The 24813-nt window shown below is 44.5% G+C and overlaps 1 protein-coding gene across 1 annotated transcript in view; it reads right to left on the bottom strand.

Annotated features, from left to right (window-relative positions):
* The window catches only part of ralgapa2 (Ral GTPase activating protein catalytic subunit alpha 2), a 119650-nt gene that overhangs the window by 28130 nt on the left and 66707 nt on the right, over positions 1-24813 (bottom strand). The window contains exons 24-37 of the mRNA XM_056295506.1: positions 23814-23912; positions 23122-23277; positions 18925-19053; positions 17273-17401; positions 16909-16967; positions 16641-16749; positions 13062-13172; positions 10877-10945; positions 10181-10318; positions 7249-7432; positions 4498-5329; positions 3302-3373; positions 2235-2358; positions 1737-1892 (exon numbers count right to left, since the gene is read on the bottom strand). Coding sequence (XP_056151481.1) covers positions 1737-1892; positions 2235-2358; positions 3302-3373; positions 4498-5329; positions 7249-7432; positions 10181-10318; positions 10877-10945; positions 13062-13172; positions 16641-16749; positions 16909-16967; positions 17273-17401; positions 18925-19053; positions 23122-23277; positions 23814-23912 — 2367 coding nt within the window. The remainder of the gene's footprint in view (positions 1-1736; positions 1893-2234; positions 2359-3301; positions 3374-4497; positions 5330-7248; positions 7433-10180; positions 10319-10876; positions 10946-13061; positions 13173-16640; positions 16750-16908; positions 16968-17272; positions 17402-18924; positions 19054-23121; positions 23278-23813; positions 23913-24813) is intronic.

The raw sequence follows: 24813 nt of genomic DNA, 5'->3' as shown, positions 1-24813 counted from the left end.
ATAAAATATGACCAATGTCAAAGGCTCTTGTTCAATTAGCCCTCTCTGACCCCTAACCAGGCCAATCGGCCTCACACATGGATATAACAAACCAAATGGTCCCCAGAGCACAAGTGCCTCCTTAAAAACACTGCAGACACACACACAGACACAGTGCAGCAGGCCAGTTAAGCCATGGTGCCTGAGGGTGAGGAGTGTGGTAGCTAAGGCGTCCATTGCACACGTGCACACACACACGCACACACACACACACACACACACACCCTACATGGCCTGACCCCCTACCCCGCAGGTCACTCCTTTAACCACATTACTTAGCCAGCTGCTGCAAGGCCTAGCTCTGCCCTAAAGCCCACAATTGGATTGAGGAATTTGTGTTTTTTCCTCTTTTCTTTTCTTCCTGGTTTAGCTGGGGGTTTGTTTTTTTCCTCAATCATCTTCAAACAATCTGGCCGGTGAAAGCTTCCCCTACCCCTCTCTCCTGCACCGCATGCATCCGTGGTTGCAGGCGGCTAGGCGGGCGGCTGGTGGACTCAAAGTTTTATTTGTATATTGACGGAAAAACGTCCTGCTTGGACACAGATAAAGTGTCTTTTCTCATCCCAATTCCTCATTCCCTCCTCCCCTCCTCTGACCCAATCTCTCTCTACAAGCCTCCACGTGTGCAGCTAGCCTGCCAATTTTTGTGGGGCCTGCGGCAAAAGCGGGGATCTGTGAGGAAGAGCAGGAACAATTACAGGGGCTCCCAGTCAAATGAATGGAAGCCAGCCAGCAGCACACTCCAGTCAGAGTTGGGCTGCCGCTCGAAACATCTCACTCCGGCTCGGCCAAATTGAATCTCTACTTAGACTAACTAATTTTTGCTGCTGCGCTCAGGTTCAAAAAGGGGTCTGTTTGAGTAGTGGATTGTTTTTGAAGAGCAGAGAGGAGGATCTGTGGAGGGCTGGGAGGGTTTGAGATGAGGAGAGCCTGATGAATTTCCTCTCTCTGTGGGGCACAGTATGAGAAGATTGGTGGCACTGGCAGGGGCCTCGTGGCTCATTTCTACAGGCTAACTGTCACTGGTGCACAACAGCTCAGAATCCCACTGCACGGCCCAATCGATCGCTCCTGTGGTGGCGGCAGGAATTGGATAAAAAGATCCTGCTGGCATCCGGCCAAAACCTGCCCTGGCAGGGAGAGCTAATGGCTGAATCCAGGCCCTGGTCACAGCACACAGGGAGGAGGGCAGTGGCTAGCAGAATCACAGTCATTACCACAGCGGCACATGCCCTCTCTTCACTCACGTGCCTTCTACCTCTCTGCTCTTCCAGCCTGCCTGGCAAGGGCCACTAATCAATACATGCACTCTGGAGTCACACCTCCTGATCACAGCTTAACACAGAGAAGAGAGCTGCAGCAACATGCTGCTCAGGGCTGGCAGGGCAATGCAGCCATTTCATCACATTTCAGAATCTTTATTGTCCAAGTATATTTGCACATCCAAGGAATTTGACTGTGGTTTAAGTGGCTCTCAATGTACTTACACAGAAGTACTTACACATTTAACTTAAGCAAAGCAGTATATTCTCCATTTGTTCCATCTATGACACCAGGTTATGCAATAAAAAGCCAATACATGCACTGACATTGCAATTAATTTATGGCAGTCTGGCATAGACTGACTGTAAATGATCTACACAAAGGCTAAGGATGGATAATTTAACCAAGTTGACAAATCAGTCAAACGCTGTTACCTTCTTGGTGAGGCAGTCAGCAGAGTTAGATGGCATACGTGTGGAGACATGGAAGATGACTTCCACATTGGAGGTAGCAAAGTAAGGAGCAGTCACGCCTGTGCTGCCATTCCGCTGGAGACCACCCATGAAGCCACAGTGTGTTGCCAGGTCCACCTGAATGACACACCCACACACAGTTTAGTGTATTCTATATAAGCCTATGTCTTGCCAAATTTGTGTTTATTTGTGAAATGCATTTCTAAAGTGTTTATGTTATTTCCCTTCGGGGATAAATGAAGTATTCTGATTCTGATTCTGATTTAACCTTGTTCACACATATGGACTAATCTGTAATTCGCAAGGCAATTTGAAAAATGGACGATGAAAGTGGCTTTTGGGAGAAAGGAGAGTGAAGGAGGTGTGTGTGTGTGTGTGTGTGTGTGTGTGTGTGTGTGTGTGTGTGTGTGTGTGTGTGTGTGTGTGTGTGTGTGTGCTCATAGGTGTAGTTGTCAGCACCTCCCATCCTAGTCCAGATACAAAGTCCTCATAAGCCTGGCTGCCTGCAGAGTTGGACAGGATGGAACACTTATCCTCTTGGCCCTCTCCAATGTAGAACACAGCAATCTTGTGTGTCTCTCGACTAAAGGAAGAGACGACAAAGAAGCCTGTGTTACATATTCAACACCACTCATACAGCCTGTATCAAAGTTCAATCACTAAAACTGGGAACTGCTTTGGAATATAAACAACTGTAAGTAAATATAAAAAATAGAAACTACTTAAAAAATCCTGAACATTTGGGAATGACAGAAATAGATAAAATGTAAAGAAAAAGTTTGTGGATCCTGCTTTCTTACTACCCTAATGTCATATATGACAAGTATAAAAAAAAAAATTAAAAAAAAGAGCGATAGCAGACTTCTCCATCTGCAATCGTCGTTGCCATGGCGGTGCGTAATGCTGGGCTAAATTGGAGCATTTTGCATGCTCGGACACAGGTTGCTATGAGCTAGCCAAGGTATGGCCATCTGGGAGAGTGAGGCCCAATCCTGGGGGTATTCTTTAATAAGCCCCTGTCATTAGCAGTGTGGAGTGCCTATTGATTGCGCTGTGAGCATGTGTCAGACAGACAGATAGGTAAGTACAGAGAGAGAGAGAGAGACAGACAGACAGACAGACAGGCAGACAAATAAGACTGAGAATGACAAAGACAAAAATATGAGTGAGAATAAGAGAAAGGGAAAAGAGAGAGCTAATCTTGGGAAAAACTGAGTTAAGAAAAGACGGGAGGACACAAGAAAGGAAAGGCAATGATGCTGTATACGTCTTTATCCTTTTTTTAAGACTTGTCACCTCTAGAGTATGGTCTTCCCTTGTGTGGAGGCAGGTTCATTAGTGGGCAGCAGAAACAGATTAATGACGACCAGAAGGAGTTCTAATACCTGGCCGATGAGGCTCGCATGGAGTTTCTAATTAATCAAAACAAAGCTGGTATCTAAGATGATGCTGTGTGTTTGCTGGTATCTTGGCTGTCGGGCAAACTGAGATCAAGGTCCCAGATTCAATCTCAAATGCATACATACCACTGTCTCGAATCCAAGTTCTTCAGTTCCCTCAAGAGCTTGGAGTTTTTCTTCAGTAGATGAAAACTTTTCCTGTTGGGTGGGAAAAAGAAGCTGGTTGAGGTTGAGGATGCAATCTAATAAAATGTACAAAATAAAGTAAAAATAAATAAATAATAACAACAACAACAATGATAATAATAAAGGATGCAGGAATGGCCATATTAGATGGATTTTGTATTCTTTAGAAAAAAAACCTTTTCAGTTTAGGTTTTTTTTCTTCTACATTTGATATTAACAGGAAAAGAGGACACATGAAAAGAACAATGTCCTACTAATGGTGCGCACCTTTACCATTAAGAGGTGTGAGCTTTTAATGTACAGGAGAAGCACTGTGGGGTTGTGACACACTGAGGTGAACCTAAGTGAAAACAGCCGTGCACTTTTACCCTGTGGAGAAGAGATTAACAGACTCCAGACTCCAGCCTGCTTTTAACAGCTTTCCTTTGTCTCCCTTCACAGGGGGCTCTGGAAACTAGTCTACAGCTGGGTCACTTTGACGATGAGGATTGATTCTTGATTCTATCAAGAGAAATTTGAAAATGCCGTTTTCTTGTTGAAAATGGGCAGGTTTCCCATCCACACTAGCGATTTCCGGTCATTTTCAAAAGTTCACCGCCCATATTGAAACACCAAAACAACAGAAAATCACTGAAGTCTCCTCTATTGGGCATGCACAGGCCACTTGAGCAAACAGTTTTATCTGAGATCAGATAAAAATCTAATGTCAGTGTTTTGTTTTCATCGTCCACACCTCAACACGAGACAAGGTATTTTCAAATTTATCCACTTCAAAAAGCTGCTTTTCAGGCTTAAAAACACTGGCTTAGTGCGGATGGAAGGCCAAAATGGAGGAAAGAAAAAGAAGAAGCCTTTCCTGAATTTATCCATGTCCGCATAGATGTATTCTAAGATATATGTGCAATGGTAATATTAACAGACAATAGAGTCAGGTATTGGGACAGATTTGTTTCTCCACCATTCTACAAATAAGGAATAGAGAGGGAATATGAACTGAAGGGTTATGAATGATGCTGAGACACCATGAATAAGCCCTTCTTTAATCTTCGCAACTGTACTTATTTTCCTCTCTCTTAATCTCAATCATTACTTGGATGAGGATTTGTGATGGTACATAAATTTAAACTGAGGTATACCTGCGGTCCCAGGAGTTCATGCCAAGGTCATTGAGGAGCAGCCTGCAGAAGTGGAATGGGGCTTTGGGCTCTTGGTGGGTGGGCTCCATTTGGCAGGCGGCTCGAACACCAACATCAGCATCCCACCTCCTCACCTGCTCCTCCTCCTGTTGTGTCTGACGCAGAATGGCCTCCAGGATGGCCCCCTCCTGCTCCAGGTTCATGCCACAAGGCGAGGGGGCCGGTTGGTTGAGCCTCAGCTGGGGCTGTGGCAGGCACTCTGGGCTGCTGCGGCCCAGATTCTCCAGGAGCTGATCCAGAATATCCACTTCCTCCTGATCACAGAGGTCAAGGCCAGCATCTGAGACTGGGCAGTGCTGGTTGGAGGGGCCCTTTGTTGGGGAGGAAGGCTGCTTTCTACTGTGACCAGTAGTAGTGGAGCTGATTGGAGGGTCCATGCCATCAAAAATGCCCATACCACTGTAGTCTTCCTGGGTGGTGCGGTACAAGACTGCGCCATCCCATGAGTACTTGCCTGAGATGTCACGGATAATGACGCGCACTTGGGAGGAAGGGTGTGGGGGCTGTCCAATAGTGGGGGTCTCAGCCGGAATCTGGAGGTAGGACACCAGCGTGCTGTCATTGAAGACAAAAAGCTGTAGGTTGGGGCTTCTGAAGACCTCAGACGATAGCTCCGATGACTCCACGTACAGGTTGTCGTGGTTCTCGCTCACCAAGCTGTGGAGAAGGGCGGGGCCGCCACTCAGTGGATGGTGGCCCAGGTGGTTGACCAGGTGTGTCATGACCATCCGTGCCGTCAGTGGAATCAGCTCCATATTACGACGTTTCTTTTCTGCAAGAGCGTGAGGGGTCAAAGATGAGTAATACATCTCTAAAAATCTATTATTGCAGATACCCTATTGTGAGCCTAATGCTATAGCTATACCACACATCTGTGCAACTGGGCCTGCTCCTCTGGTACTTTTTGCAATATGTGCCCATCCTCGAAACAGTTGTGGAGCCTACACATTTATAACCATGCATTACTATGAGATGATTCAGGTCACCAACAAAAAACCCAACCCCCCTCTCCAACAAAACCTTACAAATAGGAAAGAAATAGATGTAAAGTTCATCTGTCCACCAAGTTGTCAGATCCCGGGTTTCCTTCAATTTGCCATTTAAAGCAAAGTGTATAGATGTCTTCATTCCAACCAAGTACTACACTATTTCTCTCATTAGCAAACCTTCAACCTAAGACTTTGAAATTAATCAGTGAAATCTGCTGGTTTAGTGTATTGTTGGAATGACAATCTAAATACAGCCTTAGATGGCTCATTGTAGGAGACCACTGCTTTAAGTCTATAGAGAGGATGGTAGACTACATTAACATGAAAATGTTGCATAGTGTACTTTAAGGGGTAAAATGTTTGAGATCTCATAAAGGATTAGTATAAAGGATGAGCGATATTAAAAATGATGAATGTCATGTGAATAAAGCAGGACACATGATTATCTTTTGATAACATAACGATCCCAGACATAGGCAACCATATTTCAACAGCCCCATGCTTGTGTGTAGACATGCTATCATCTCCGGCGGCCCTTTCAATACAATGACAAATCTCATTTATAATTACTAAGAGGGGTACTTTATTCATTTTTCACAATGCCATGGCCAGCACACCTCTAAGTAGGTAGCATCTAATCATGAGAGACAACTTTAAAAAGCCCATTGAGTATTCTTACAATAGGCATGAACGGAAGCTGGCCAAGTGCTAATGAGAACCACCATCTTTGCAGGCGGCTGAATAGGACAGTACTTAGCGAGTCGCATTTATGTAAATGCACAGGTTTTTACTTGCAAGTGAAAGGCATACCATGCTTTATTCCGTAGCGCTGCGAGAAAAACAAGAAAACGTGCTCTTGCATTGTGACACTGCTATCAATACCATCATCCCCCATCAAAGTGGAGAAAGCTCTTTGGAAAGCGGGCCAAGCTGCATTAGAGATGCACTGGTCCTTTGATGTGACTTGATCAACATGAAGCAGGGGGGAAATGCATATAACTAGGCCGGCACTCTTTGGTTTGCCCTTTTGATAGTGTTTTGTTGTTTTTACTAAGAGTCTCTGCAGCTGTGCACCAGAAAGCAGCAGCATAGAGGGATTTTTTCAGGCGAAAGCTAAAGCTAGGATCCTCACATTGTTTCAGTGGACACGTGCTCTACATGGTGTTGACTAGGTTGAGAGGACTTTTTAAAAGTTGAGTACATACAGCAGGAGAATAGACTGCCTAATGGAATCACAGGGTAAAAAAAACATTATTTTAATCTAAACCCAATAATGGATCCTCTCTCCAGGGCTGAGCACTAATGCGAACATTCCATTCCTCATGACAGTTGATTTCCTTTTCATACTTTTAATAAGGTATTGACATTTAATGGAGAGGCTCCAAATGGATGGGCCTCTTAGAGGTTACATTTACCCATAATCTCTTTTGGATTTTCAGATATATATGCCTCTGTGGTCTGTGAGAGGTCCAATGCGGTGTTCAAATGGGATAGATTGAGAGTGTATAACAGAGGTTACCATCTGAGAATAAAGTATGGGGATGACAGGTCATATTAACAACTCACTGCCATTTCTCACTCTTTCACATGCAAATGTACCCATAAAATACATCTTGTACATCTAGTCCCACCATTAATCTGCCAGCCTGGGGCAATGTCCATTCGCTGTGTATACAGAGATGTCACAGCCAGGTGTCCTTACCCTCAGCTACTGTTAGCAGGTTGCCAAATTCGGTGGTGGTGACCTGGCAGGGTGGGGGGTCCGAGCTCCTGACTTGACCCAGCATGAGGAAGGGGTCATAGTCTGTGGACAGGTCTGACAGGCTGAGCAGGTAGTGGCTTTGCTGGGTGTGCAGATTGGAGCCTGACACGCAGCAGTGCAGCACCTAAGGGAAGAGAAAACAATGAGGGAATATGACTTAGAGCAAATATGAGCTGAGAGGTGACCCACTCACGCCCTTCTATAGTCTATCAGAAGTCAGCAGGCTACGGTATGTCTATGACAGCAAAACCTCAACTCTGATGTGTGTAAATAATACTCCTATCCAATATGAGCATGTTTGGCAGTGACTCTGCAGCAAGACCTGTCGTGGTTTATGATGAACTAGTAGCATATGGAGGGGGAATATATGGTCCATTTACATCATAGGCCAGTGGAGAAAGGGAGAGAGAAGGAGGGAGGAGGGGGTCTTTATTGCCACTAATCCATTTCTTCTGTGATGTGCGAGTGTATCGATCTGCATAACAGATGGCACAGCATCCGTTGGCAGGCCTAGATAAGGCGCGCTGGGGCAGTTGATTACAGTCATTGGACAGGTTTACACTGTTCGATTTAATTAAGACTTTATCCCTGTGCTCAGCTCCCACCACAAACATGCACACACAAAAACACCTGTATACAGTATAACCTGCTTGGAGGGGAGTTTTGCATAAGGTACATGTGAGGGGTTTAGAACAGAGTCACATATGTGGTGGCCTCTAATTCAGTGAACAAACTTGGTTAAAACCATGCAAAGGTTAATCCCATTCAAGTCACAAACACACGCGCACACACACACACACACAGAGATATACAGCTAACAGACAGAGAGGCAGGCTGGATCTGTCGTGTGAAACAGTATTGTGTTGGGCAATGTAGACAGTATGTGGATGATTATACCATGCAGGCCTCTGAGTGCAAGGGGAAGGGATTAGGGGCTTGATGCTGAAAAGACCAGAACCAACAGCTGCCATGCCAAAACCCCAAATAACTCCCTCTGTGTAGAGGTAGACTGAGAAAGAGAGTAAGAGAGAGAGAGAGAGAGAGAGAGAGAGAGAGAGAGAGAGAGAGAGAGAGAGAGAGAGAGAGAGAGAGAGAGAGAGAGAGAGAGAGAGAGCGGTGGGGGGGGGGGCTTGGTTGTGCATGACAACTAAGTGGCTGTACCTAGCATAGCAACATTTCCTGGAAGGTAATACACTGTGGAACAAACATACAGTAGTTAGAGGGGCGCATATGGATAGATGGGTACACTTGTGGCGAAACACATCAAATAATAAAGAGAAACGCAAATAGAGACACAGGTGCACACACAAGCACGCAAGTGCACATCCACATCATACAACACTATACAATAGTTTTCTCTCTTTTTCTCTGTCTCTTTCTCTCTCTCTCAAACACACGCACGAACGCACGCATGCATGCACCCACACACACACACACACACACACACACAGGCAAAGAGGGTGCAGCTGGCTGCTGATGCAGGCAAGTAGAGCAGATGGAGAAGCTTGAGTGGAGCTCCAGTGAACCAATGAGGTCGGGTACAATCTTGCCTTTTACAGCGAGATGCCTCATGCTGTTAGTCACACAAAACACACGCACACACACACAATTGTTTTTCTATACTTGTGAGGACCCTCACTGACTACATTAATTCCTTATCCATTAACCCTAACCTAACCATCAGAACTACATGCCTAAGGTTAACCATTATACGAGATTTAACCCAATCCCAAACTTAAATTGAAGCTAAAATCCAAAACCTAAAATAGCCCCTTGAAAAAAAAAAAACCTAAAAAAAAAGAGGATCAGCCAAAATGTCTTCACTTTTCAGAGATGTCTTCACTCTTATGGTTAAAAACTCAAATTCACCTTCATAAATGAAGCTGAAGAAGAACAGGTAAGCACACACACATGGATTCATGCACTGAAGTTCAACTCCCAAAGCATATGTGCTCAGATTTGCATAATCAGTTATTTGAGTTAATAAAAGACAAACACTTTTTTTCCTGTTGATTTGTAAAGTAAGGGAGAGTAAAGCATGTAAAGAAAATAGAAAACCTATTTCCCTTCTAGTACTTGCAGGTAACATTTGGGGGATGTTTCCTGGTAATGATAACATTAACTGCTTGGTATGGCCAAAAAATAAAGAGCAGCCAGCCTTCATATCCGTGAAGTCTGCAATATTTTTCTGCCTTTATACTGGCATACTAGGATACTGTCACACCTTGCAACCCCCTGCATAATATATTATTTCCAATTAAAACTAGAGGGGTGTCACATCTTTTGTGCATCTCTGGACAACCAATCATACTAATTGTCTTTTCTTTCATAACAGCTGCAGTCGTTCTCATATTAAGACATATTCAATTCAAATCTCTGGGACAAGCATTTATAGCCTGAGCTTATCAAGTGGACAAAGGATTGTGTTTGAATAATTTGACCATTTCTTATCAGGGGTGACATCCTTACAAAAGGTCTGCCGTTGACCACATCTGCTTAGGCAGGCGACACTGAATAATATCTCATTCATTCATGCCTGGAGCTCAGTGCTCCTCTTCAGGGTGGGACCATAAAAGACCAGGTTAGAAGAAGTGATGGCACAAATACATGGAAATAGATTACAACGTGAAAGGTTTGCCAGTTTCAAATGAAGGCAATATATGTTGTTGCATAGCCAGATTCCGAGGAATATGTCCAAATGACAAATAACAATCACTGCATTTGCAATCGAAATGGCTGGAAGCGCCAAACACAATACTAAATGGGGCATATTCATGGGATCAGAGCGGAGGTGTGACCAATTACTGTGGTTGGGCTCCTGGCCGAGAGGGTCAAATCTGAGATATTCGTGTTTGGTGGGCAGGTTACCCACCCTGTATATGTAGTCCAATAGCGGGGCCTTGTGGGACGCAGGGTCCTCGAGCACAGGCATAGTGATGGGCTCCAATAAGAGACTCAAGGGCACGGACATGCACCAGTCCAACAGGCACAGCAGTAAGGACACCATCAGCTGAGAAGAGAGGAGGAGGAAGAGGGTACATTTCCTTTAATGTCATCTGTTGGACCATCCAACAATGAAACACATAAATAAGCGAGTACAGGGGAGGGAGAGAGAGAGAAAGAGAGAGAGAGAGAGAGAGAGAGAGAGAGAGAGAGAGAGAGAGAGAGAGAGAGAGAGAAGGGAGGAGGAAGGCTCTTGGCTGTACTTAAAAACTAGATGGCTCAGATATCCGTATTTTCTTCTAAAGTAATACAGAGTGTAACCAACATGCTATAGTTACAGGAGTTGGACAAGTGGGATAAAAATGGAGGGAGTTCTAAAAAGAGGGGAGAGGGAGAGAGAGGGAGAGAGACAGAGAGAGAGAGAGAGAGAGAGAGAGAGGGAGAGAGAGAGAGAGAGAGGGAGATATCCTAAAAGCCAGAGTGAAAAGGAGCAAGAGAGCAAAATCTCCAAATAAATAGAGCCACTCTGGTGTAAAATTCCTCTGCAAATGCACCATTCCACCTTGACAGAGGATGGTCCTTTAGATCTTAGCCATTTCATACGCCCTCTATTTCCAACATGTACCTTTTTGTCCGCCTCCACTGTCGAGTGCTCCGCGCTTGGCAACAGAAAGGCTATTGTGGCCACAAAGATCTGTGTGTGGGGACAAAATTAAATAAAATAAAAACCAGACACTGGGATGACACATTGGGATTCTACAGGTTATACAAGATGTTGCTTACTATCATGGAATCAGAAGGACATCAAGTCCCTGGAAAATTTGGTTTAACCCCCCAAAACACAACTTGAAATGTTTGGGGCCCCCCCAAACATTTCAAGTTATTGTTGTGCTGTAGTGTTGTTATTCTAATGTTAAGTACACTGAGAGAGCCACAAAACAGGAGTCACATTCCAGGTAGTGCAAACCTACATGGCCAATAAACAGGATTCTGATTCTGACTGTGTTTGGAACGTTAAACTGCAGCTAACAAGGTACATTCTGGGTTGACTGTCCAGAAAGCTTTTATGTAGAGAAAGTATATATACTTTCTCATACATAAATTTTGACATATACTAAGTGGTTTTACACTCAGTATATGTGCCCCAGCATAAAGGTCAAATTTAGCAGGACTTTGGCAACAGTGTTGGCCATGATGACAGCACTGTTACGCTGGATTACATCTAAGCAAGGCTTGCGAGGTCCTCAAACACCACTGGGCAAACTGGCTATAATTTCTCTGATACTAGCCGTTTCCAGGATGCCAGCCAAGAGGGGATTCGCCAAACAAAACAAAAATGGCCTAGAGATCGCCCCTTTACAAGGGCAAAGTTATGAAGCGGATATATATCACAAGCTGCTTCAAAGAGTTGTGTAACTTGAATTTATCTGCAGCGTACATTACTTTGAGCAGGCCAAGGTCCGATGCAAAACAAAGTAGGTTAACTTAGAAAGGCATCATGGGGTGTCTGGGTAGTGTAGCGGTCTATTCCATTGCCTACCAACACGGGGGTCACTGGTTCGAATCCCCGTGTTACTTCCGGCTCGGTCAGGCGTCCCTACAGACACAATTGGCTGTGTCTGTGGGTGGGAACCTGGATGTGGGTATGTGTCCTGGTCGCTGCACTAGCGCCTCCTCTGGTTGGTCGGGGCACCTGTTCAGAGGGGAGGGGGAACTGGGGGAAATAGCATGATCCTCCTATGCGCTACATCCCTCTGGTGAAAGTCTTCACTGTCAGGTGAAAAGAAGCGGCTGGCAACTCCACATGTATTGGAGGAAGCATGTGGTAGTCTCCAGTCCTTCCTGGATCGGCAGAGGGGGTGGAGCAGTGACCGGGACGGCTCGGAAGGGTGGGGTAATTGGCCAACGTGCCACTGGGGGGAAAAAGGGGGAATTTTTTTTCAGAAAAGAAAGGTCTATCATATATTGTGTTTGATCATGAAGTGTTCTGTTAATAATTAGTCTTTCAAATGTTGATTGGCTTAACATTTGTCATTTTAAAAATATCTCAGGTTCCTAGGACTGATCGTTATCCCCCCAACCATCCATTATCCAAACTGCTCATGTCCTTTTTAAATCATATTCATGATTTATGCCTTGGCAGCAACACAGGCTGCAATGCTTTGCTGAACAACGTTCAACTTCATTTTATTACAACTTTAAAGACTCATTTCTATTCTTTTTAGATAAATTCCCATTATCTAAATGTGACTTTTGTTGTTCTGAGCACTGCGGACAGACACTCTGATGGGTTATACACCCAATGCATAAAGGTGTCTGGTAAATTTCTCAAATGTCAGGCAAATTATAATGTTGCCGGTCATGTTGGCTGGCGACCAAAATTCCTAACAAAAACCGTATTCCTGATACGTGCGTGAATTCACTTGCAGACTAGTATGACTGATGACAAGTTCTCTTGCTCTGCTCCTGCCACAAATGTCCACATTATATTTTTCATCATTTTTGTAGGGTAGACACGACTCAAAATACATGTCTTCCTATCTGCAAAACAATGTCTCCGAAGCTGGGACTCCTCTGTATTTATTAATTTTTAAATGTCTAAATTCTCATTTTAAACCTGGACTGAATGATCCAGCCCATATTTACTACACAATAGATGACATACTACCTGGAAGTTTATGTGGCACAACTAAAAGCCACAGTGCTTCAAGGAAAATGTCCCATCTTTCCTATGTGTCCTTTACAGGTGACTGGGATTAAATTGTGTTAATGTTTTTCTGTGTGTGCGCGCATGCGTGTGTGTGTCCTACCTCAATGATCTTCTTCGGTAGAGTTTGTTCCAGCCTCCGGAGGTGCTCCCAGTGAGATATTAGCAGCTGGAACACATCGCAGGCTACTTGGGCCACAGCCTTGTTCCCAAACTAGGCACACAAATGGTGAGAACAGATCAGCACCGCGTACAACTTTATAGGGCATTAACAGAGAGAAAATGTCATGAAAAACACTTTCTGCTTGGCTTTTACTTTCGCCATCGTTCACTGCTAAATTAATAAAGTATTTTTTCCATATCAGTTGTGGAGGGTTCATATCCTTTCTCCATGGTAAAGTTCCAAAGCTTTCACCAGCATTCATTTCTTGATAACACGTGTGTCGGACGGGTTACATCGATAATTTTTGTTCACAACAACAAATATCTTATTTGAAATGGTAACGGTGTGGTAGTGAGGGTGGGACTTGTTAGCGCCAGTGGGGAGCAAGACACACCTGAGGTGAGTTGATGTAATAGTGGAGCCTTTGTCTTCCCTGCTGAGCCACCGGATCAGTCTCTTGGGCCAGCATGACAACCGGCACGTCTCCACTACTGCCACACTGGGCGGAGGCACGTGCACGAGTCACAAGACAAACGAGACGGATGAGAGAGACTGAGGCAACAACCTGGCGTGGAGAGAGCCGGAGCAGACCGACACCACGAGGGAGTGCTGGGTCGCGGGCACAGGCAGGGATATGCCGCGTGTGCCACGGACAGCACAGCGCACCGGGCAGGGCCGTTGCCGGCTGGCAATCACAGCCAGGATGTAGAGCCAAGGAAGAGAGGAAGGGGCGCATGGTACGCCAGGGAACGACTGAGGGAGCTCTCTGTGCCGGCCAGATCTGTGTGTGGCTCTGTGTACTGTTCGTATGTTCGTACTGTCGACATTTGCCTCCATCCCTCTGTTCAAACCCCCACAGTGGCACAGCCTTGTCACACAAGCCCTACACCAATCTCGGAACCTAGAGGCTAGGGGACAACCGCCAATATTTCGAGGCTTCCGGTGTAGCAGCAGGCTGCTTGCTTCCATTTCCTATGAACACGTCCTCTTCCGTGTGCCTGTCATTGTTTACACGAGAACGGAGTTGGAGTTGAGAGATGACGTCTATGGCCGTATTAACATGAGTCATCAATACCTTTTGTAAGTGTTTTATGTCCAGACAACATTTCGGCTAATGAAGTCCGCCTCATTTGCTCCTCACATGGACTGTTACCATCTTGCAACCAAAGCATGGCTCTGTAGAAATTGCCACCTACTCAAATGTGATTGGTCAATGCTACTTGGACTAAAACGGAAATGAGAATGCTTCCCATACCAAAATCTTGTCCTGTGCCTACAGATTCTGTATACACACACACACACACACACACACACACACACACACACATATATATATATACACACACACATATATGTGTGTGTGTAGAATCTGTTGATAGAGATTAGGTCTATGAAATATATGGGCAGGTCTTTATTACAATGAAATGCTTACAACTAAGGATTTCTCAAGTTAGTGCACAGAGAGGGAAATCAAACGTGAAATCAGAAGATGCAGAGTTTACTGATGTGGCCATTAAACAAAAAGCTTGGATATTATCATACAAGTGTTACATAATTTTCCAGGCTTTATTTCCCAACACTTTTTTTTCCTAACGCCTCCATCTGAATCCTGCAATTACGTGCAATCTTAAAGACCTGGGGATTTAGAAATCCTACTGGTACTCTTATTGTTCATGGGTGCTGCTGTGGATAACAATGTCACCTACATGTCTAACGTAAAAAGGGACACTGAAGTTTCATGATTGGAAGCAAAGGTTTAGGAACATATTACTGTTGAGAAAGTTCCTTAAGTACATTTCTCCTGGATTTCCTCTTCACTCACTGTGCAGATATTCAGCATAATATTTTTTGCCCACTTCAAACCCAGCACCATTGGCAGAAAGACATCAGTTGTTGACAATGTTCTTCCGAATGTGGATTTCTTCAGTGATTTGGAAATCTTAGAGAAATAGAATTTCCCATTTCTTCTGTCTGAATGCCTCTCAACATGTAACAAGGGCAGACAATGTGGGGAGTGCAAAAATGGCCAAATACAAAAAAGAGGCCCAGAGAGTTCAGCACCTGCTTTTAGAAAAGAGACTCTCAGTGCTGCTCTTCCTCCATGCACCCCACCCACCCTGTACCCTCTATTTTGGGGCCGGGCCGAGTCTGTGTGTCAAGTTGTGCAGGGGAGTGATTACTGCTCCATTAGAGAGTGCGGGGTGTGTATGGGGTGGGGGTGAGGGGGTGTGGGGTGACAGTATTGCTTGAGCAGGAAGCTGAGAGATGTAGCTGCTTAAATTGGCCTGCATCAACTAGGAGGGAGCAGCCTAGAAATTACGCTACCACCCTGAAGCCTTTTCTGCAAAAAAAAAAAAATACTGATTCTCTGCATCTCTTCACTCGGAGAGGGAAAAAGAGGGCTCTTCCAAAAAAAACTCATGAGTCACATTACTGAGCATGTTTCTCCATCTCTCACACACGCACACACACACTTACACCTGACACTCACATACACACTCACACTCTCTGCTCACATTCAATGAAATTGTTCTGCAGTCCTTTTATGTAATCAGCTGTCATTTTGGTGGAGCTAAATAATACAGAGCTTGTACTATGTATTATGTTGTCAAACAAACAAAAAACTACAGTGAAATCTTGGGTTCACTGCATGGGTTTGTTTTGAGATGGCCATCATTGCTTTATGCTACTGATGAAATTTAAGTTCGAAGACAGGTGGCATGTTCAACTGATGGCGGGTGATGTGGTCAAAGTACTTGTGAAAAAAAATGAAAGAAACCTCACTCACTTTAAAGAGATACTTGCATCAAAATCCGACTTTTCCTATTGTTAATCGATGTAAGGAGTGTGGATGTGATCGATGAGACAAACGGTAGCCCTAAAATCACATTTATGGCCAGACGAGAGATATTGGCGGTCGAGTAACTGATTTCCGGTTGGCGAAAATGTGGTAACTTGCCGCGTCACGAATTTTCATTAGCATAGAGGATGTGTCTGTAGCGGGACGCTATAAAAGTGGAGACGCACCCTTTTGGCTTGAAGGAATATGGCTGTATTGGCTGAGCAACATATTCACGAGGCGAGTAGTCAACTTTCACTGAGAAAGAGGAATCGTCTTCCACTTCGACATCCTCAACCTCAAAGCTAGTGTTGGTGCTCTCGTCGCTCGCCATTTTTTTCCCTCGTTTTTCTACAGCAAGTGGTTTAGGCCCCAGTGTTTAGCCCACCAAGCCACACCCACACGACCACCGTGAATTTCAGTAGCCAACAGCTATGAAATCATAAAACCACACCTACCTTTCGGTTGTAATTCAAACCACCCATGTTAAAAATGTGCTCAGAAACAGCATGAAAGTATCTCTTTAAATATCAGTCACTGTCTCATAACATAAAAGACAAAGTTGTCTGTTCCCGAAATGTAATGTGTATGTAACTGAGCATGTAGCTATGGCATTAGCGAACATACTGCACAATGATGTGTCTACAGCCTTTCGGCTGAGACCTCAGAGGAACACTGACCTTTAGTGTTACTCCCAGGACGTTGATAGCATCCTTCACTTGGTGATGGATGTTCTTCTGCATCAGCTCTTCACACACCCACACACCCAGGCTGCACACTGCTATGCACCTGGATGACACAGGTTAAGGTGCGTTCTATAATTTTAGGAGGTGCAATTGATATTTTCGCATCACTTTAAAACCGCAAACAAAATCTGATTGGAACTGCTCTGTAAGCCATATGTTGTTTTAATAGCAGTCAAAGAATGTCCAACGAAGCTCATCATACCTGGCTCCTTCACAGTGTTCATTCCTCGCTGTCTTCAGTAGGATGTTGACTAGATAGTCCTGAGGGGTGAGACAACATATGGTTTCACTGCGATTTCTCTACTGACGGTCAAGTTCTGCAACTTTATATAGCGCCAAACTTACCCCATCAATCATTTTCCCCCCAAAAATTTATGTAATTGGGATTTTGTTCCACAAGGGCCAAACTATTTTTTAAAAGCTTAAAAAATAGTCCTTAACGTTCTAGTTTCTGGAGTTTTTTTTTAGTAAAAGGGACACATTCTCAGTTTTACTGATTGAAAACGTTCTTTTTTACCAGTTTCACCGATACTAAAATTCAACCGATGTTCTGGTGCAATACACACCTTGATGTCCTCGTTGCTCACAATGATGTCACTGGAGCCAGGCACAGTCTGCAGTAGTGGAATCTGGAGGTAGAGGTTTGGGAAACACAAGAGGGAGCCGAGGACTGTCTGAGCCTCCATTCTGGGAGCCTGGCAGAGAGGACAAAAACAACAACATGATATCATTAACTCACTAATGCTGCATGAAAACAGCCCACTTCCAGGAAAAACAATGACCTCACTATCCAGGAAAAAAAAGCATTAGGGAGAATTCTTCAAAACTGAAAGCGTGTTTCACCATGATTGTACTGAAAGCGTTTCCAGCGGTATTGATTGGGCTCAAAAGTCATTTCAACAGTCTTTCTCAAAGTTACATCTGGGATAGTTCAGGTGCTAATGCAGTCCCTTTACTTTTTTATTATTATTATTAAAATAAATTCCATGTGATTCCATGTCCTATATTCAACAGTTTCTATAACCAATTTGTTGCTGATAAGTCTAATTTTGCCGAGGTACAACTAGCATTTACAACTGGTTATTTGAGTTACTAGCTACTTTTGAAAGTACCTTGATTTACACGTGGCGAACAGAAAAAAAAAAAAGAATTTAGGAAGTAAGTTATTCTCAAAAATGTTAAGATTTGCATTATTTTCCAAAACTCTGCAGCGCTTGAAAACATTAGTTTTAAATAAATAAAGTAATAAATAATTTTAAGTAATAATTTTAAGGTCGCCCTGTGGCGGCCTGTCCAGGGTGTCTCCCCGCCTGCCGCCCAATGAATGCTGGGATAGGCTCCAGCATCCCCGCAACCCTGAGAGCAGGATAAGTGGTTTGGATAATGGATGAATTTTAAGGTAATGTGGTAATTTAAGGTTATGCGAATTGACAAGACTGCCATCGGTACTGTGCCCTCACAGGGTACCAATGGAAACTATCAAATCCGCTGTGGCGACCCCTGGGAAATGGGGAACAAGCCGAAAGAATAATAATAGTAATTTGAAAAAAATGTATTTCTGATTTTTCCCTTTTTCTCCCAATTTCGTGGCCAATCGCTCCCTATTCTTGTTCAAACACCCGCCCTCGTACTGCATGCGTTCGCCAACTGCATCTCTCCGGCCTGCAGTCTCGAAGGAGACGCCTCGCCACTTTCGTGACAAGGTGAATCCAGGCCGAACCAGAGACGCATTCATGTGACGAACACAAGCCGACTCTGCCCCCCTCCCGAAGACAGCACTGCCAATTATTGCTGCTTCATCGAATCAATAGTTTTTAAATCAAGAATCAGAATCATGTTTATTGACCATGTAGGTTTGCACTACATGGAATTTGACTCCGGTTTCGTGGCTCTCTCAGTGTACTTAACAGAGAATAACAACACGACAACACAACAATCTTCAGATATACACACAAGGATTGACTATATACAGGCAAAATAAGAGGCGGATAAGTACAATGGTGCAGAGAATATATCAGATGCTGAAATACATGTTAGCAGGTTATTTATGTACATGCCTGCATGTATGAATAAATAAATAAATAAACAACATAAATCCTCTGCTGTGTCCAGGTTCTCCTTGACTGTACTAACATTTTGAAGAATCCATGGTGGAGGTGTTTAGTAGACCTCAAACAGGTGGTTAGTGTGTGGATATGAAGAGTAAATATATATGTACCTCAGATGAGTCAGAGTTGAGGACTCGGGCAGCAGCAGTGATGAAGTCTCCCACAAGCATGGTAAAGCCTGGCAGGCCCAGGAAGAAGAAACGTGGAGAGCATGACCGTATCATGGTGTTGAGAACATCCTAGAGGACACAAGTGCATGCGCACATGCACACGTTGGATTTCAACAGCAGCTGATATTAAAAATAAACACCTGATTCATCCACTAGAACCAAAAGCTGAAACTTAACACATCTATATTTAGTTAGTGCATGGTCTTATGAAAAAGTGTGTAAGGGGGAGCAATAACAAAGAGAGATATCTTCTTAATGGGCCAGCAGTGTATGGACAAAACGGGGGCGAAAGAGACATGGAAGAAAGAGACAACAGATGGATTTCTCATAGCAAGCTGGAGACCTCAAACCCCCCCGCATACAAATGCATACACATGCAAAGGAACAAGTGCACACACAGGCAGGCACACACACCTGTAATTAAAGCCAGGTAAAAGGTACTGTATGGTTGAGGTACCGGCATGCTCTTCCATTGTTGACATGTGCTGCACTGCCAAGCGATCTACACAAACACGAGCTCTCACTATAGAATGGCTGGTGTGTGTTGTATAGTGCAATACCACGCTAGAAAAATGCCATGAAAGATGGCAAAGATTATTTCAGGTTATGTTTGGAATGTCAAACTGCAGCTAACAAGGAATAGTCTGAGTTGAACATCCAGAAAACTTTTATGTTGAGAAAAACAAAAAACTACAACGGCATGAGAATACAGTACGGGAATAGGACAACTGGTTGCAATGTAATGGAAAAACTGTTTTGTCTCTCTTATCTTAGACATGCATGTGCATGTTTGTGTACAAAGGTAAGGTCCAGACTAGAAGCACCTGCCTTCTTGGCAGCCATAAATGCGTGCAAATCGGACAGTTCAAACATCAGCCCGTTTCTAGCTGAGCCCTAAGGCACCATGGCAAACACCACATACGTACACATACACACACAAAACTGCATACCCTCTCTACCTGTGACATTAATCACCTAAAATGAAACCTTGGTAAACAGGGAGTGCAGGGGAACAAAAGAAGAATAGAATAAACACGCAGGGGCAATAAGAAGGACGTCAAAACACAACATGCTGCGGTGCATGTCGAAAATTGGTGGGGAGAGAGCCAGGCATGGAAACGCATTTTACCCTCATTTTGCCGGTAATTGACCTCCGAGGCATAATGCGTAGAGCAGTCAGAGGTAATTAACATGCGACAAACTGCTTCTTGATTGCCTGAAATGAGCATTTTAAAAAGAAGCCACGGATGTAGAGTACAAAGTGTTTTCTATTGTATGTGTAAGCAGACAGCACCTGATTTGAGGTATGTGTATAGAAAGAGGAATTGGGCCCTGCATGTGGCTCTGTGTTGGTGGTAGGAACGGCCCCTGCTTCAACAAAAGGTGCATTAACGCAATTCTGAAAGGAGCCACCTCCGGCCTTTTCATTTGGCCTTGTCTGCAAACGGGCGTACACTGTCCACCTGCTGGCCCCTGAGGTGACCGGGTTCACTCCAGCATTACTCCACTCGTGCTCACAGGGCATCTGTAAATTTCTGCCCTAGGTACAAAGCCTCGACATTAGCAGTTATGTGGGAATGTCAACTGAACTATCCTTATCACTATGAGAATTTGGGATTTTCCCACTACAAGCTCATGTTCAGGGCTGTCACCCACCTGTAAGGCTATGTGGCAAGAGGTTTAATCATCAACTAAGTGTGAGGACTGAGGGTCAACTGTCAAATATGAGTCAAGCACTGAAGATGAGGAAAGGCCCATCTTCTTTGTGGTGGTAAAATGAGGTGAGCTGGTTTTGCTCCAAGAGAGCAGGTGTGAGGTGTGGTTCCCCCTTCACCTAGCACAAGGTTATAAGCCTCATGCAAGATAGCTGGAATCAGAAACATCTAAAATGCGAATCCATGACGGCTAAGCAGGATAATGCAAGGTGGTGCTAAGTGTATACCTCTGGCCAAAATATGGGCAACAGCTCATCTATCTTATAAAACCTGTAAAGTCTGAGAAACTCCCCCCACCCCAAACTATATCTTATTATTATTTATTCTGTTAGTAGCTCAATATATCACACAAGTACTGGCTGCTGCAGTATAGAGTTGGACAGTGGTCCTATTAGATAGATTGCTGCTATTGTGCTTTGGTCATGCCTCTGTGGGTTCAGTAGCCAGGGAGACAGACAGACAACCAGGACAGCAGCCCTGACCTTGGCCCTTTGTCAGTCGAAAGGAGATTCCCTCCTGAGCAAGCCGTTACGTCCCTTTGAGCCTTGTGATATCTAGTTGGTGGGTATTCACAGGGGTATTCCCCCTGCTGTATACAGAAGACAACAGGATACCGTGGAGAGATGATGTTTTTGGTTCAGGGGGAAAAAAATAGGGCACGCACAGAGGTATTTAAAAAAGAAAAAGAATTAAAAATACAAAAGTAATTGTTTGACCACTGGTATACTGAGCAGGAATTGCAGATTTAATTGATTCAAAAGGTTAATTTTCAATATACATTCACTTTAATGTATTGATTAAGCATCGGCATATGTGGGTATAAGCACAAGTGTTTAATGTTTTGCATACACAGTAAAAAAGTGAGTGTTAATTTAACTCCGAGAGTGTACAAATGGATCCTTTCGGGTCCATCCATTTGTACACTCTCAGGGTTAAATTAACACGCAAGAAGTTAAATGAACACTCAGGATTTTACTGTGTACAGCTCGATAACAGCCTTATAATCAAAGCTATACACACAGATATAGCAGAAGTGTTGAGCCCAATCAAAAAAAATATATAATAAAAATAAATAAATCAAAGAGAGAAAAAAGGCCTAATGATGGCTTAGAATGAGAGAGACAGTATGATGGACTGTACATGTATGTGTATGTGTGTGTGTGTCTCTCTCAGTGTGGTGGGGTGATCGGGGGGGAAAGAAAGAGGAGGAGGGATACAGGCAGAGAGGAAAGAGGAGGGGGAGAGTAAGAGCCACTTTCTTATGTTAAGCAGGCGTGCGGCTGTCCTCCATTGTGTGGCGTGAGGACTCTTTTCTCCGGCCAATTTGAGCATGCTTCAGTGGCCAGCCTGGCCCTGGCCCCCTGACGCATTATACTGAGCTACAACAAAAGCTGGAGAATGCTGCTTCGTCCCTCAGTGCCACCCCTCGCCCCCCACCCCATTGCTCTATACTGCGTTCCCCAGGCCCCTCTCCCACTCTGACACACGCGCACACACACTCACACACACACACACACACACACACACACACACACACACACACACATAAACAAACCCCACTCTGGGCCCCCGGTCGAAGTGTCAGTCTAACGGAGCGCGACAGACGTCAATCCTTAATTAATCACGTATACGCAGCGGGGGCTCAAAACATTATTTAACGACATGGAAAACATTCTAATAAGCTTGTCGCTCTGCCAAGACGCAATAGAAACCCAGCTAGGGGAACGAGAGTGTGTGTGCGCACACGCGCACACACACACACACACACACACACACACACACACACACACACACACACAAAACAAAGGAATTTAATCAGACTCCCCCCTCTCTCTCTCTTTTTTATTCCTGCCCTTTGTTTTGGGGGGCTCCATTCGTCCTGGGCAAGCAGGAGTGGAGCCAGGCCAAATTTAAATAGGAGCCTGGGTGTGGCTAGGAAGAGGAAGAGGAACAAGATGCCAAAACACAACACCACTCTTAAACACCCCTGGTTGGCACAAGGGTTTTACAACAGGCCCAGATGAATGGAATCTTTGGGCGGCCCCGAATTGCAGTGAACCTACATGACCTCAGGCTCTCACTGCGGTCAGCTACTGTCCTCAAGTTGACCCTAACTAGATGTGATAGGGATGGAGGTTCACTGAATATTAGGCTGCAAGCTACTAGGTCATATCTCCACATATAAGACTTGAGCAGAAACAGACCACATCACAGAAGAATGAAACAGGAAAAATAGATAAGCAAGATGTTAACAGTGTATCATGCTTCTAAAATCTATGAAAGAATCAATGCATGTGAAATCCTAGGGCTTTAGCTTTTGTGCCATCTACTGCTGATGAGAGGAGGCACTCCCAACACTTGGCAGCCAGATTGTCAACTACCCCTTTCTGTCCGATTGTTTAAGGCCCCCTACTGGCCATACCTGCTCATCACTGGTGAAGCCCTTGTGCATGACATGGTAGAGGTGCACTAGGAAGTCGCTGTTGGGCAGCACATCCTGGTGCTTGGTCATCATCTCACAAATGAGCTTGTACGCCTGAAGCTTGCCTGCATTGTACTCCGCTGGAAGCATGGTGGCCTTAGGGTGAGGAGAGACAAAACCAGATCAATTATATTATGGTGGTCACAAGTTCGCTTATGTCAAGGGTGGTGCTATGGTGGGTTTGCATTAGAAAGAAGGGAACTTTCTTCATGTTTTTTCACTTGATTATCTTTGCTGTCCTTATTTAAATCAAGAGTGCAATGACTCATGAATTCTGTGTAACACTTCAGGGGTTAGGTTAGATAAATGAGAAGGAACAGAAAAGAAGGTAATAAGAGGAGCACTGTGCTTGTAGCAACACAGCAGGCATGGGTATTGTGAGTTGGGTTGGCTGGTTTGTGACCGTGTGTTCCATATTCAACTTTTTAAGTACCACATGATGTGGTTTATTGTGTTTGAAATTGAACAACTTTCAAGCAACCTAAACCTGTTTGACTGTAACACAAAGACTATCCACCTTGCCCTCTCTATTTTAATGGCTGCTTTCTGCATATTTCATGGTTCACTCGATGAGTGTTGAGTTTTCATGCCCTGCTGGACCCACAAAAACAATGTTGTGAATTTGAAGTTACCCTGAAGAGCCAGGAGGCCAGCATTCGCAGCGGAGGGATGAAGGCAGGAAGAGGGGGAGAGGACTGGTTGTCCACACTGATCCCAAGGTTGTCCCGGATCTGGAGACATAAACTTAATGTCAGCCATAATATATTAAAAACTCTGGAGAACCTCTATGTGCCTTTGTGTGAGTGAGTGAGTGAGTGAGTGAGTGAGTGAGTGAGTGAGTGAGTGAGTGAGTGTGTGTGCTAGAGAAACGGGAGAACAGAGTGAACACGGGGTGTGTATGTTTGCACACATAAAAGGATTTAGGACCAAATCTACAAACATTTTGTCCCCGCGCACCCCTCTTCAGATATGAAAAAGCACATTTTCAGATTTACTATAAGGATGCAACAGGCATTTTGCCCAAGTGAGAGGAGGGAATGGGTGGGTAAAACCTTTTTGCACATCAGCCTTATTGCTGATGTGATGAACACTCAGGATTTTACTGTGTACAGCTCGATAACAGCATTATATTCAAAGCTATACACACAGATATGGCAGAAGTGTTGAGCCCAATCAAAAAAATAAAACATCACTCAGGAAACATCACTGATGAGAGATGTTTCCTGAGGTCTTCGGGTGTTTCGGGTCTTTCAACATCATACACTCTCACTCAGGCGACCCAGACAGGGTTGAGCAGGCCCTGGCTTGTGTCCCAGCAGCATTGGCCCACAGGTCACTCCTTCTGATCCAAAACCATCTGGAGGCCCTCTCCGCAGTCTCCATGGAAGACTTGATGGCTTTCCTTTTAGCAGCCCCAGTGATACCAAGTAGAGTGTAGACCTTGCACCGTGAGTGGCCAGCAAAGCCTCTACATCCCACGTTAATGGGCTCACAACATGCCTTCTAGCCTCTCCTCCGGCACTGATCCACCAGCTCCTGGTACTTGGACCGCTTCCGCTTATTTGCCTCCTCTATCTGGTCCTCCCAAGGAACTGTCAGCTCTATAAGGAGCACCTGTTTTGAAGAGGCTGA

The sequence above is a fragment of the Lampris incognitus genome, chromosome 16 (genome assembly GCF_029633865.1).
Source record: "Lampris incognitus isolate fLamInc1 chromosome 16, fLamInc1.hap2, whole genome shotgun sequence".
Classification (NCBI taxonomy): domain Eukaryota; kingdom Metazoa; phylum Chordata; class Actinopteri; order Lampriformes; family Lampridae; genus Lampris; species Lampris incognitus.
Note: the sequence above shows the minus strand (reverse complement) of the source record. Positions and strands in the feature narration are given on the sequence as shown.